At 33.1% G+C, this 15,487-nt stretch overlaps 1 protein-coding gene across 1 annotated transcript; it reads right to left on the minus strand.

Moving 5' to 3' along the window:
• Positions 1–10,471: 10,471 nt before the first annotated feature.
• Positions 10,472–14,684, minus strand: LOC114165748 (probable pyridoxal 5'-phosphate synthase subunit PDX2). Its single transcript, XM_028050318.1, has 7 exons — positions 14,465–14,684; positions 14,257–14,384; positions 12,806–12,893; positions 12,588–12,661; positions 11,883–12,074; positions 10,901–10,998; positions 10,472–10,821 (listed from the first exon to the last, which is right to left on the minus strand). The coding sequence occupies exons 1-7, from the start codon at positions 14,517–14,519 to the stop codon at positions 10,695–10,697; spliced, it is 762 nt and encodes a 253-aa protein (XP_027906119.1). The 5' UTR covers positions 14,520–14,684; the 3' UTR covers positions 10,472–10,694.
• Between the last annotated feature and the right edge of the window lie 803 nt (positions 14,685–15,487).

Here is a 15,487-nt window from a genome sequence, read left to right on the forward strand (position 1 = left end):
CAGAATCATCGTTTTTCTGATCAACCCTTCATTACATGCATGAGAAAGTTTTTGTCACTCATTTCATTCCGATTGTTCATCAGTGCTAGGAGCTAATGTTACTCACAAATTGGAATGTCCTGTCAATTTGTTGTTTGTTACACGTGTGTGTATATTTTGATTAATTCGAGGTCATTTACTATGTTTTATTAAATTTTCATGAAGCATGGGGTGAGTGGAACTACCACATAACTCTCACTCAGTAAATGTTTTTAGTATCTATTTTGATTTTGATTCATTTCAAGTGTTTCTTTTTTATATTTTATCACACTAAAACTGAATTTTGGTTTTGGTATTTGATACTTGATATTTTTTATGGTTTGAGAAAAGGGCAATTCAGATTATATCTAGCTGTTTGTGATTTCATGTCAAGTGATATATTCATTTTAAAAAAATATATTTTTTAAATAAATATTATTTATCTATCTTTAAATATTTATTATCAATAAAAACAGTATTCAAAATTAAAATAAAAATCCTGTTATTTTAAATGACTAAAACATTAATTCAATATTTTAAACAGGAAAAAAAATATAAAGTCATTAAATTCTCCCTAAATTTTTTATTAAGTTTGAAAATTATTTTATATTCTAAATCCATGAAGCTATTAATATTTGAGTGGAAAATTTTGAGGCTTTTAGATCAACAGGAGGATTATCTTTGTATAATTTTAAAACTAAAGGAGCTAGATTTCCCAAAAGTTAACTTGTGAAGGTAGTTAATTCTTCATTTGAATAATGTCTAAGAAAAAATGAGTGCACACATAAAATGAAAATTGTCTATTTAAATAGTTGTCCTTCAAAGCCCTGTCCATTCAATGCCGACCCTGCTAATGTCCAAACAACCCCTAATTTAGACTAATGGATGCCCAAAGCAATAATTGTTGATTGAATTGGTTGTTATGATTTAATGAGGTTTGTGATAGTGTTTTTGATGGTTTTAAATAAATTATTTTGCAATTGCGTAATGTTGAACATGACAATGCTTATCAAGAAAGGTAGCAACAATTTTTCTAATAAACTATAGATCGTGGCATTAAGTATGTCAAAGGACTACATTTCATCCTCGTACGTTTGTCTGATTAAATAGTAACAATTTAATAGTAGAAGATGACTGTTCTTAAAGACGCCTTTGCCGTTTGGTAAGGCAGAGAAAGAAAATTCAAATTTAAAATTCAATTTATAATGTATATTAAGTCCATTTAAACATATTTATTCTAAATTTAAATTCATATGGATTTTTTATTTTAAGTTTAATCTATTTAATTAGATTTAAATTGGATTTAGATTAAATAATTTTTGGATTTTGAAAGTCAGTCTAAATTAAAGGTCGAGTTGAGTTAAATTGAGTTAGATAGTTATAATTACAAATAATGTTCTTTCTCACAACTACACAAGAATAAGAATTGTTTCATAATACAAAGGCTTTTTGTTGTGCTTGTTGCAAAAGTTTATTTAGTCTTCCCTTTTTACAAATATCTTATTTATATAGAGTTGAGAAGAAATGTGTCATTGCAAATCCTTGCTTCTTCTTGCTTCTCACCATGCTTGAAGCTTTGAGATGTGGTTTTTTATTTTTTGAAAAGCAAAGGTCCAACACAACTAGTTGACTCTACCATATTGATATACCACCTTTTCTAGAAATGCTATTTATGTAGAGCAACTTTCAACGCATTCTTTCAAGGGATATTGATGTTTGACTATGAGTTGCAAGATCATATCGAAATAATGAAGAAGGGAGCATTCCTTGCACCCATAAAATAAGCATTTATAAGTTTGATGTGTAGCATCAAATGACCAAAGTTTGCATATATGAGACGAAGTGTACTTGTTTTATATCCAAGAAAATGCTTATTAGACTAAGTATATGCGATTGTGTTTTCTCAAGTTAAAATTTTATCAAATGAAAATTAAAAGCAAAATACTAGTGTCTAAAGCAATTGGAAGTTATCGGCTAACACAACGAAAGACAAAATAAGTTACAATTGAAAACTAAAAGGATAAAGAAAAAGTATGAAAAGAACATGCCACCTTTGAAGAAGAATGATAACACAGTTTTCGTATACACATTTATAACTTTATTACATAGTGATTGCATTTTTCATGTGCTTTACTTTTTATTCTTAAATCATTTTCATTCATTAGTAATAAATTGGGTTATATATATATATATATATATATATATATATATATATATATATATATATATATATATATATATATATATATATATATATATATATATTTGCTTTAATTTTTAATTTTTAGCTTATTTGACTTTGCTCACTATTTTAACAATTTTTCTATAGATATTATTTTTGGTATTGGATTCTACATTTTTAAGGCTTCAAAATAGATATATGGTTTGTTGGATTTAGACTTCTCAACTATTTTTCTACGATTTTCGAAAGTTTAGACAAATTTGCTAATATCTGTTTATTTAAGTTTTCCTTGTAATAACTTATCTTTTGTAATTGGATTTATAAATCTAATTTGAGCCCATGATCAGACCCGCAGTTCCTTTAGTTTTCGTGACCTATATAAGACCTAATTATGCTCGAAATAGGGGAAGAAATCATTTTACCAAATTTCCAGAGTTTTAGTTTTTCTCCTTTTCTTTTTTTTCTTTCTTTATTTTCACTTTTATCTTTTCATATTCTTCTACTATTTTTCTTTCATGTTTTCTACTTTTGAATAATGGAAAAATAAATCGCGGAGGATGAATTCATGAAATCAAGAACAAACAAGCTGAAGTAAGTTTCGCATTTGTTTTTCTCTTTTTTAATGTGATATCAATTTTGTATTTGTGAAACTACAATTCAAATTAGGAATTAGGAATCGATTGAATCTTGATTTGATAATTGAATATGAATTAGATCAAATGATATTGAGATTTAATTCGGATAGACCAATTTAGTTGATTAATTGAATCAGTTAATTGTTCAAACTTGAATATGAATCTTTAGTGAACTATAATTTTCAGATTATTTGGTAACTGAATTTATGGTTGATCCATTTTCCTTTTCTATAATTTTCACATTTGATCTTTGAATTCCTTTTCCAATTTTTTGTTTTATGTTTTCCAATCCCTAAACCCCAAATTAATTTGTATCGAACAATACTAGAGATTGAAACAATTTAATATGTATCCGTTGAGAATCAATTTAGGTTGTGCTTGAAAAATTTAGAGAGCCCTGATATATTTAATTTCATTTGACAGTGAATATCAAAGAACCAGGGATAATTAAGATGTAATAAAGATTAAACGAGAACTACAGTATTATGAATTGTAGAATAGGTTTTTGAATTCAACGTTGTGTCGTTTCCAGTCCACAAAAAACTAAAGTCATAGAAAAGTATCAATGTAACGGAAAAGAGAGAGAAGAAAACAGAATCCACCACCCTCCCCCAACAAATAAAACCCGTCTTATATAATTAGTTGTTGTCACACACGAATCCTTTCAAACGTGAATTTGTTATCCTTGTCCTGGTGCTCCTTCTGGTTCCCACCTCCTTAGGATCAGGTGCCACATGTACTGACCCACTCACAATAGTTGTTTCCTTAATTGCCCTTATTGCTTCTTCCTCTCTTACATGTCCTCCTCCATTAAAATCAACCTTGTCCTCAAGATTGAAACTTGGATAGTTTACCTTGATCACATCATAATCTTCCCACGTGGCCTGAGACTCATTGAAGCCTTCCCATGCCAGGAGAACTTGATTCACTAGTTGTCCTCCTCTAAGAATGCGGCGTGACTGCAATATTGATATTGGTTGCATAACAAGTCCAATCTCATTAGTGATCATGGGCAGGGGAACATAAGGTTGATTATGGTCACCATGACAAGGTTTCAATTGTGAGCAGTGAAAGACTGGATGAATCTTAGCAGAATATGGTAGTAATAACTTGTAAGTTACCTGGCCAACATGTTGAATGATTGGAAATGGGCCAAAATATTTTAATCCCAGCTTTTTATTCTTTCTCAATGCTAAAGAATTTTGTCTATAATGTTGCAACTTGACTAGAACCATATCTCCAATCTTGAATTCCACTTCTTGTCGCTTCTGGTCAGCAAACTTTTTCATTCTCTATTGTGCCTTAATCAAGTTTTATTTTAATTGTGCCAGAATAACATCACGTTGTTACAACAATTCATGAATGTCAGTTGAAGCGTTAGATTTTGAATCATATTTCGGCACAAGGGGAGGATCTCTTCCATATACTACTTTAAATGGTGTCATTTTAGTGTTGGTATGATAGGCCGTGTTATACCAGAATTCTGCCCATGGTAAGAACTTTGTCCACGCCTTAGGATTCTCATAGGTGAAGCAACGTAAATACATTTCTATGCAGCGATTTACGGCCTCCGATTGACCATCAGATCGAGTTGCAATTTCCTTCTGCATACCCTTCCAATGAAATTGAGTTGCAATATGTGCCATTGTTCGGGCTATGCCAGCATGTCCCCCTAGTGGAGATGAATGAAACTCATGGAGTATTTGTTGCGTGATGGCATGATTCTGTGGAAGGACTAACCTCCCATTCCAGTACAACAATTCATCATTAACAGAATAGAGAGGATGTGGTGGTTTCCCATTTATACAACTATCCCAAATGGACCTCAATTCCTCTTCCTCCGAGATGGCAATCTTGATGGACTGGATAAGCTCTGATTGAGGTTGTGACCATGCCATTAAGAAGGACCTTGACAAAGCATCTGCTGGAATATTTTCCTTACCTGGCTTATATTCAACTCTAAAATAGCCAAGCAGTTTATGCAACCAAGCTTGCTGCTCTGGTGTTTGTATAGCTTGCTCTGTAATGCTCCTTAAGCTCCTTTGATCTGTCCTTATAATAAATTTGTGGCCCAGAAGGTAATGGCGAAACTTAGCAATAGCTTCGGTAATGGCATAAAATTCACGTGTATATGCAGATTTCTTTTGCAAGCTTGGTGTTAACTTCTTTGAAAAGAATGCAAGTGGATGATTGTTTTGACTAAGGACTGCTCCTATGCCAATACCCGATGCATCTGTTTCAAGCACAAATTGTTGAGAAAAATTGGGCAGAGCTAAGACTGGGGCATTTGTCAAAGCAATCTTAAGCTTGTTGAAAGCATCTGCTGCAAGTGGATTCCAAAGAAAATTATCTTTCTTCAATAATTGTGTAAGAGGGGCTACTATGGTAGCATATCCTTGGATAAATTTGCGATAATAACCAGTAAGTCCAAGGAACCCACGTAGTTGCTTCAAATTTTGAGGTTGGGGCCAATCTAACAAAGCTTGCACTTTTGAAACATCCACTGCCACGCCGTTACCTGAAACTGTATGACCAAGATAATCCACTTGTTTTAACCCAAAGGAGCATTTTGAAAGTTTAGCATACAACCGGTGTTGCCTAAGGGTTTGCAAAAAAGTTGTTAGATGATGTAAATGAGCAGTTCAATCATAGCTATATACCAATATATCATCAAAGAAAACCAGAACAAATTTACGTAACAGCCCTTAAAAAATATTATTCATTAATGACTGAAAGGTAGCCGGTGCATTTGTAAGGCTAAAGGGCATAACAACCCACTCATAATGGCCATGATGAGTTCTGAAAGCTGTCTTGAAACGGTCCTCCTCCTTTAACAAAATTTGGTGATACCCGGATCGCAAATCTAACTTTGAAAAATATTGGGCTCCACATAACTCATCAAGCAATTCATCTACCGTAGGAATTGGAAAAGAATCCTTAACAGTAATTGCATTTAAAGCCCTATAATTAGTGCAAAATCTCCATTGGCCATCTTTCTTTTCTACAAGAACAATAGGAGAGGAGAAAGGGCTATTACTAGGCATAATAAGTCCTTCTTGCAGCATCTCATTAACCATATTTTCTATTTGTGCCTTTTGGCTATGAGGGTACCGATATGGTCGTACCTTAACTGGTTTTGCATCTGGAATCAAAGGAATAGAGTGATCATGAGTTCTGTTTGGAGGTAATCCTTGCAGAACTGAGAACACATCCTTGTATGAGTGCAACAACAAAGCCAAATTTGGTTTCACATTATCTGGTATTTGTAACCACTCATCATCAACACAATAAGGGGTCTCCAATTGCATGGTGAAAACTTCTGAAATAGCATGAGTCTTATGCATACGACGTATGTGGTTAAATTGGGCTTGATCAGGAAGCCTTGGTTTGTCTCCATGCAAGGTGATAAATTTTCCATTCAAGTAAAACTTCAATGACAAAGCACTGTAGTCTGAAACATGTGGGCCCAAGGTGGCCAGCCATGCAACACCAAGCACTAAGTCAGCACCTGAAACAGGTAAAAGATAAACGGGTAATTTTAAAGAATGACCTTGAATCATGACTTCCATATTTCTCACCATGCCTTCCACTGTCAAAGCATGATCGTTCCCTACTAAAACTTGAAAACCTGAAGTTGGCTCAACAGGTAATTTTAAACAATGGGCTAATCGAGGTTGCAAAAAATTATCAGAACTACCACTGTCCAATAAAATTTGTACCACCATACCATTGATTGCTCCTTGAAATTTCATAGTACCCACACCTGATCCTCCATTAAAGGCATTGAATGATAAATGAGGTTCCAACGATAAGTCTTGAAGGTCAGGTATAACATGATCTGGGGGTCTGGTTCCAGAGAATCTTGCTCATTCATTTCAACTTGTAATAACAAGTACTGCTTGTTTGGACATTTATGGCCAGGGGAGAATTTCTCATCGCATGTAAAACATAATCCTTTTTCACGTCGTAACCTAATCTCAACTGCGGAAATATTTTTGATATTGGAGTATTTGTTGTGAGTTTGTGTATGTTGGGTAGCTGTGGGAGTGGTAAGTAAGGGTGGAAGGCTTGTTGTTTTTTGGGTTTGTGTAATCGGGTATGAGAGGGTTTTTTGTAGGCTATGGGGTTGATAGGGTTTGTGTTTAGGAATGTATTTCTCTTCATATAACTTGGCTAAAGAGATTGTACGAATCATGGAGGTTGGAGCCTGAGCAATTACATCCCGACGTATATCTGGTTTCAGACCGCTAATAAAACAATCTAACAGTGCATCAGGCATTACACCATACACACGGTTTGCTAGTGCTGTAAATTCCTTGTAATAGTCTTGTACTGAACCAGTCTGAGCAAGCTTGAACAAAGTGGAACGGGGACATTCATATGGAGATGGCCCAAATTCCATTTCTAGAGCTCTTGTGAAACCCACCCATGAATGAAATGGGTTATTCTTCGTTAACATTTGGAACCATGGAATAACATCAGCATCCAAATGAACTGCTGCAATCATCAATCTATGATCATTTAGAGTATTGTAATACGTAAAAAATTGTTCGACCTTGAAGATCCACTCAAGAACATTAGAACCATTGAAACGTGGAAAGTCCAGCTTAACCGAACGAACTTGAAATGGCTGGAAGACATTGTGATGAGCAAGGCTTGAAGCAGAAGAGCCTTCCTCCAATTTCTCTATTCGTGATGTATACTCTGTATGTCGTGTTTCCATCAGCTCCAAAATGCGCTTCACGTCAACGGCAAGGTCCTTCAATCGTGTGTTTTCGGCCATAATCACTCGTTCGTCGATGAAAGCACCAAATGTAATAAAGATTAAATAAGAACTGCAGTATTATGAATTGTAGAATAGGTTTTTGAATTCAACGTTGTGTCGTTTCCAGTCCACAAAAAACTAAAGTCATAGAAAAGTATCAATGTAACGGAAAGGAGAGAGAAGAAAACAGAATCCACCACCCTCCCCCAACAAATAAAACCCGTCTTATATAATTAGTTGCTGTCACACACGAATCCTTTCAAACGTGAATTTGTTATCCTTGTCCTGGTGCTCCTTCTGGTTCCCACCTCCTTAGGATCAGGTGCCACGTGTACTGATCCACTCACAGTAGTTGTTTCCTTAATTGCCCTTGTTACTTCTTCCTCTCTTACATAAGAGCCCTACAAGATAAGAATCCATTACAAAGAGTTTTATGCTCTCAAAACACTCTAAATTTTCACAAATCTAATTTCATTCAAATTTAAGTGTCCTTTGCACAAAAGAGGACCACCCTTGTTTATAGGGTAGGAGTTTGGACACCTTACAACAAGAAAACAAAAAAGCATTTTTTACTTTTTAGCTCTCTCGGATACTTCCGTTGGAGGTTAACTTGTGGAGAAAATTGCAACCTACACATGATTAAATAGTTAGGTTCATGCATGTGTTTAACTACCTACCTTAACCATGAGTTAGTTAATCACAAGTATGCCATTTATTTCTTTATTCTACTTGGCTATCTCTTCATTTGTTTATTTTATAATCTTCTAAAACATTTTAGAACTTTTACAAGTGTTTTTGCCTCCTAATTATTTCTTTAAGCTCTAATGTTTTCCCCTTGTGTTTCACCATTAGTCTTCTGTACTGTCATTCTTTTTGTTTCCCATATTCCATGATGCTAATTATGCTCGTGAGGTTCTAATCACCAATTAAGTTTCTAGCTTGTTTTCTTTTATGCATTTTTCTAGAACTGTCCAATATCTCGAGGATTTGTGTTTACTTAACAAATAGGTTATTCTTCTTTCGAGAACAAATAGGTTAACCAAATGACTAAAGTAATGATATCTTTTCAATTCCGTCCCCAATTTCTTATCTAAATCCATCTATAATAAAGAGACAAAATCAGAGTCAGTTAAAATATAACAACTAAATTCTTTCATGATCAAGTCCTTTTAACCTTTTTGTTAAAACCAATCAAATATGAACAATTAAACAAGGTAAAATGCAATCATAAAAGTATATATAAAATATGTTAATGAAGCATGAATACCTAACAAATTTAGAGAATTGATAATGAGACACCTATCATCTTTAACTTGAGCCCATCTTTAACTTGAGCCCCCTACTTTGTTAAAAGGCAATTAAAGTGCGATTCCAAAGTTGTGTACAGCACGAGTTAAAAGCCTATGAAGGAGAGCATGTGAAGGATTTAATGGACAAGTCAGGGTTAACCAGCACGCAACATTGGTGTTAACTTTTGTTGACTGATCACACAATAATACCAATTTTTTCTACCTAGCAATAGGGGAAATGACTAAGTCTTTCTCAACCGAATCCAATGAATGTTTAGTATTACTTGTATCTCTCTACCCTGCATTTTAAGGAAAATCAAATCTTGGAAGTAATAATTTATATACTTTTTTAAAACTTGTAGAGCATAGTATAAAATACACCGGTGCAGTTTACAATTTGTATCTCGTATTTGTTCATGATCTTGTATCTAATATTGGTAGACTTTAAATTTTGTCTCACTTTTTTAAAGTTCTCAATTAGTTGTCCTTTTTTTTTTTCAAAAGAGATCAATGTAGTCTCCATCAATTTGAGCAAATGTGATTAAATAGGTGACTGCGCGACAACAACATTGATTGTGTGTCATATGAATAATGAAGTGTTTGTTGTTGGGAGCTGATGTGGTTTGGATTTATTCCTTTGTGTTGAAAAAGAATGTTTAAAATTAAATCAGTCCAATTGAATAGAATTATGCAGAGCATAGTTGAGGCAGTGATCAAAGAACAAATTATAGGTACCTCTGAATATGCATGACATGACAGGACTGTCGAATGCAAGAAAATCTCAGAAACAAACATAACATCATCAAATGTATGTTGAGGAACTTCTAGCAAATATAACCTCGAAGTTGTAGGTGGTGGAAGTGATCAATGGAACTATCTAGAGAAAATTTTTAGGTATGAATCTTCGAAACTTCTGGAAAATGAAGATCTAACGCATGTTCTGTCTTCAGGATAATGAAGATGCTATGCTACGTTGGTCAAATCCAATTATGATTATAGTTTGCTTGGGTTAATTAAAATCCATTAACCCAATTACCATAAGCTTGCACAAATAAATATCTATCAGCAGATTATGACAGATACTCATCAATCATAACCAATAACCATCAAATAATCTTCATTAATGGTACTATCACTAGTTTCACTCAACCATAACAAAAATGACAATAAAATTTGACAACTAAATTTTAATAACTTACTCAATATTAAAAATTAAAAAATGAAAAAATAGAAAAACCATTTGCTTTTGTATACGTAAGTGAAACTCGTGAGTGCCATGAATTTTGTTTTCGTATTTTGTATTAGTTCATGATATGTTAAACTTATTTTGCACATGGAAGGAAACATGTTTATGTGTAAGGCATTTTCATAAAAATAAATAACTGCATACTTAGCAACACATATGGTGGCTTTAACAACGACCACAACTCAATATTTTTTACATCCTTAAAAAAAAAAAAAAACTAGTTTATCACCTAATAGAAAAGAACAACTAGTTTATCACCAAATTTCATAAGTTGAACCCACGAGACTGACAATGACAAAAGTAGCTGATAGCTACTCATGATCAACCAACAGAAGATACTAGAATGATATTTAATAGATAGATGACTACTTAGGAGAAAACACCAAGTCTATAATATGTTACTGTTTGTCCAAAATGGAGAAAAAGTAAGAAGAAAAATGAAAATACTATGTAGCTAAACTATCTTCTAAAGATCCAACAATTATCTCATGAAATTCAAGAAATTAAATTTAAAAAAGAAGAACAACCATAATTGTTCGGCTTGGTGAGTGTTGTTGTCCTATTGAAAGATAGGAAGGTCACTGCGGGTCAGTTGATAGTGACTTGTGCCGACTTGTGCAGGAACAAGGCTACTTAATGAGACCTCTTCTCCAGTCTCGTTTGACATTTTCAAAAAATAACTATGCCTGAAAAATTAAATCATTATTACAACTGCTAACAACTCAAAATTGTAAAATTAAAAAGCCAAAAATAACTTATATCTACCATCGAGTATCAGCTGTCAATTCAGGATGGAAAGCAGTCCCTAGTATGTTCCCTTGTCTCACAGCAACAATAACCTTACTTTCTTCCTCACCATTCTCCTGTCATGTCCAAAACTAATATGTAACCAGGTGTACTCAATTGGGGAAAATTTTGTATTTCAGGACTAGTTACACTTCAACATCAAAAATTAAAAATAGTCATCTTATGAATGTTGCAAACGACACTCAGCTAGCAGTTTATGATGACAATTTTTTTGAATGATAAAATATGGATCAGCAATAACATACAATGCTGAAAGGTACTGGTAGATCTGCTATACATGTTACTATAGTACTAAACCTAATGATAAGGTATATGAGTAGTTCATTAAGGATATGAATATGAAGCCAACATATTGGTTTGGAAATTAAGTATCCGGTAAGGAACACTGTTATGAGCAGTTTTCGCAAAAGGAGACTGTTCCAAGGAGAATAAGCATATAAACAGGCAAATACAAAGAGATCAAGATCATTGAATAACAGTGTTCCAAACTACAGAATTGAATGTTTATTTATATACTTATCACTTATATCTATCAATGATTTCCTTTCATTTATCTACTCCTTTCTTCTTTTAGTTTACCCTTCAAAATCTTGGATTGGCTCACATGAGAGTTTAATCCCAAACTAAACCACTGAACGAAAAGGAACTTAGAAACATGGTACAGGTTTGAATATGTTCCAGAGTCAACCCCCCCAAGCTTAAAATTCAACCATCCTACTAGTTTCATAAACAGAATTATACACCTTACATCCCGCCAATAACATCACCAAAAGAAGTCCTAAATATAAACTATCAATAATGTCTGTTTGATCTTTACTAATTCTTGAGTTTCTTTTGCTACTCCATTCATTATATACATGACCCTTTTGAATTCTAATGGATCTGGAATGAAAAACAACTAACAAAAAGGGAGCATTAACAAAAATGATCAATAATTAACCTTTTTGTCTCCAGTAGAGGTGTCAAGATTTAACAATCTATCAGAAGATACAGGATAATCAGCCAGCACTTGAACTTCTGGCCCTGCTTCAAGAATTGCCGGTGCACGGATAAAAACTCCACGAAATGTTTCAGCACCACCTTCCTGGGAGGCAAGCTGTGGGACTGAAAGCTCTGCCTCAAAGCTTTGAATCTAAATAAACATGTGTTTTGGTTAAATATGACAAGATTATTAAATTGCACAAAAGAAATTTTTGTTCAACCCATACATATTATCCCTTCACTAATTTCATTTAGTTTTATGCATCACATCCATATTACATGGATCCTTCAAAATTATACGGTAAAAATGCTAAATGTTTTTGCAAGAGAAGCTGTTTTTGCAAAATAAACTATACCAAAAGTTCTGAACATCTGCAATTATTTAGATTTTGATGCTTCAAGTTAATAAGAAACTTGACTCAAGAAGGAAATAGGAACAGGGAAGGAAGAGAGTTCTAAAGTTTCACTAAGATCTAGATTAGTATCCTTATGGTTTAGTCAGTGACAATGACAGGTACAATGTTAGGTCATTTAAAGAATAACCATGCCCCTTTGACTCCCACACACAAAAAGAATGCTAAGTTGAAATTCTCATGTCCAGCAATTAAAATATGTTTTGTTTCATTGATATAATATATCTTAAAATGAATTGTGCTTGCATTACCTGGCTTCCAAAGAAATTCCTATGCACTGTACAATCGAGTCCGCCGACTAAATCTTGTCCACCAGTCTTCTGTCCTGAAATTATGTTTACCATTAGAATACTTTAAACCACTACACTACCTATTTTTCATGTGAAAAAAAAATAAAATAAAACTGTGATACCTGATATTGTCTAAAATTCAACTCAAAGGAAGAAAGGAGAATACAGAAACTACACACCTATAGCTTTATTTGCCAAGAATATAAGCCCTGCACAGGTTCCCCAAACAGGCTTTCCCATTTTTACAAACTCCCTCAAGGCAGGAAACTAAAAAATAAAAACATCCAACATAAATCAACAACACCAGAATCACCATTGCTTCAAAGAGCATAAAGTTTACAACAGTAGAGTGTATAAAGTTCAGCACTATCTAAAATTCACTCATTCATAGTCACAAAAACACAAAACCTGGTTCCCTTTACATCATTTATCTTTGTCTATCACCTTTACCCATACCAAAGTTACAAAACTCGCTCAATAACCTTACATACAGTACCAAATTCACTGCACCACATGTCAGATACTACTACTAGATTCTATTTTAGAGCATGTCTTGCAATAATAATTAAAATAGCATGAACCACACACCTACATGAACCGTGTTCATGCAACTATACCAAATACATGATAGCATGGACTCATGACAACTATATAAAACAAAATTATAAAGCAGAAGTGAATACAATTTAAAAAATCCTTAATTTTGTTGCAGTTTATCATCATCAGAAAGGTTTTGTCACAGTTTTACAACATTAGGAATTCTTCTAAGATGCCAGCATAAGAGACTACAACATAACTTTTATAGTTTTGTAAGGATATTGATTCATGAATCGTTGATCTATATTTTGAATTGTGAATTGTAATTTTGTATCAGATTGTAAGATTCAAATGCAATGAAAGATGAATTCAAATATATCATATATCACAACTTAAACAGAAGTCATAAAAAATTCCTTCTCTTTTCAAATGCCCTTTCACAAATTCCTTCTCTTTTAAAAAAATTCAAACCCACGAGACTATTTTAATTTTTTTTTTCATAAGTAAAAAAGTAAAAATATTATAATCGATTGAATCGTATCGCTGATTCCAAATTACATAGATTCATTATCATAACATACTATACAAATTCATGTAAGGTTCATCATCTTGTGATACAAAACAGTAGATAGCCAAAATGTATCGAATGTAAGATTTGAATAACTATTTTTTCGTCTAGAGAGTAAAAGATGACCACAAGTATAGGACCAAATGAACAATTAGACCATCACATTACAACAGAAACATAAAAAATTGCCCATATAAATTCCATTTAAAACAAGAACACATACAGAGAAACACGTAAAAGCAAGGTTAAACTGTTCATCCCTATACAAGGAAACCAAGTTTTAGCTATAGTCACAAAAGCAGTTTTCTTAGCAGTTTATCATCCCCGCCAAAAAGTTCTTAAACAGTTTTACATCAATACAAATTCTTCTATGACATGCACATCAGAGACCAAACTTAATGTTGTCCTATAAGGGCTAAACTCAGTTTTTTGTTGTAGAGGGACTAAAATTTACCTAAAACAAAGGCAAGAGTAGTACCAAGAGAAAAATTTAACCTAACAATGAAAAATCGTATAGAAAGAGACCAAGTTATGATACTCAGCGAGCTTAGCCATGGTGGTGCTTTCTCCACCGGGGATGATGAGGGATGTAACGGTGTGAAGCTGCTCCGGCTTTCGAATCTCCACACCTTTCACCCCTAACCTTCTAAGAGCTGTAACCACAAGAGAATGAAAATGAGACCAAAACATTGAATAAATGGAAAATGGAAAATGAAAAGGAAGACGAACGTGCCAGCCATATGCTCGTTGAACGATCCTTGTAGCGCGAGAACGCCAACGACGGCCATGTGCAGAGAGTGGAGAAACAAAGGTAGCAACGCAACGCTCGGAGGTAGTCGAAAAGGTTTTTAGATTGTGTAGATTATTATGTTTCGTAGAAAGTTTTGTTTTTGCTTTTGTTTTGGTTTTGGTCCTGTCGTTTGGCGTTTAATGCACTGTGTTCACTACTTTCTCTGGCAACTTGTCAGCTTTAGCCCAAGCTTAGGTTTAGTTAGCGCCGTGAAATTAAGCATCGTTGGAGCCTTTTTGTCCTTTCTTTTCAAGAAAAAATAGGGAGTGTGGAAATTCTAAAATTTGTATTGGCAATAGGAAAATAACATAAAAAGAGGAAAATTCTGAATATGGGTTGAATATCTTTTGCTTTTATGGTAAGTTTTGGTTCTAATTTGTTCAAAGGAAAAAATCCTTGTTCTTGTCAAATTTTTTTTCTTTTGTTTTTCTAAAAAATAATAATATAATTATTATTATATTTATCTAAATAAATTTAAAAAATATATATGTAATCATTAAAAATACTAAAAATTATATTATTAATAATTTTAAATTTTAAATTTTAAAAAATTTAAAATTTATTTAGTAAAATTATTCGTACAAATAAATTATTTTATAATTAAAAAAACATTTATAATAATAACAATACTATCAATAATAGGGCAGCACCATAAGTCTGCAAAAATAATGCAAAGCGGGCTAGGACAGTAAACTCGCAAGCCCGTAGTGGTTGGCCCACCAAAGCTCATGTCCACATAAAAAGAAAATTGTACTTGTATATATCAGTTACTTTTTTTTTACTCTTGCGTGTTAACGTTCTAAATTCTTGTATGATTGGAAAATACAAGTATTGTATATTTTTTAATGTGCTAAAATTTGAAGAATACATCTTGTATGTCAAAGTACGAATATGGATATGAAAAAAATGTTGAATTATCAATTTATCATTCAACTTCCCAAAGTATTTGATTAATAATTTTGTGAA

Source organism: Vigna unguiculata, chromosome 10, assembly GCF_004118075.2.
Source record: "Vigna unguiculata cultivar IT97K-499-35 chromosome 10, ASM411807v1, whole genome shotgun sequence".
NCBI classification, from domain to species: Eukaryota; Viridiplantae; Streptophyta; class Magnoliopsida; order Fabales; family Fabaceae; genus Vigna; species Vigna unguiculata.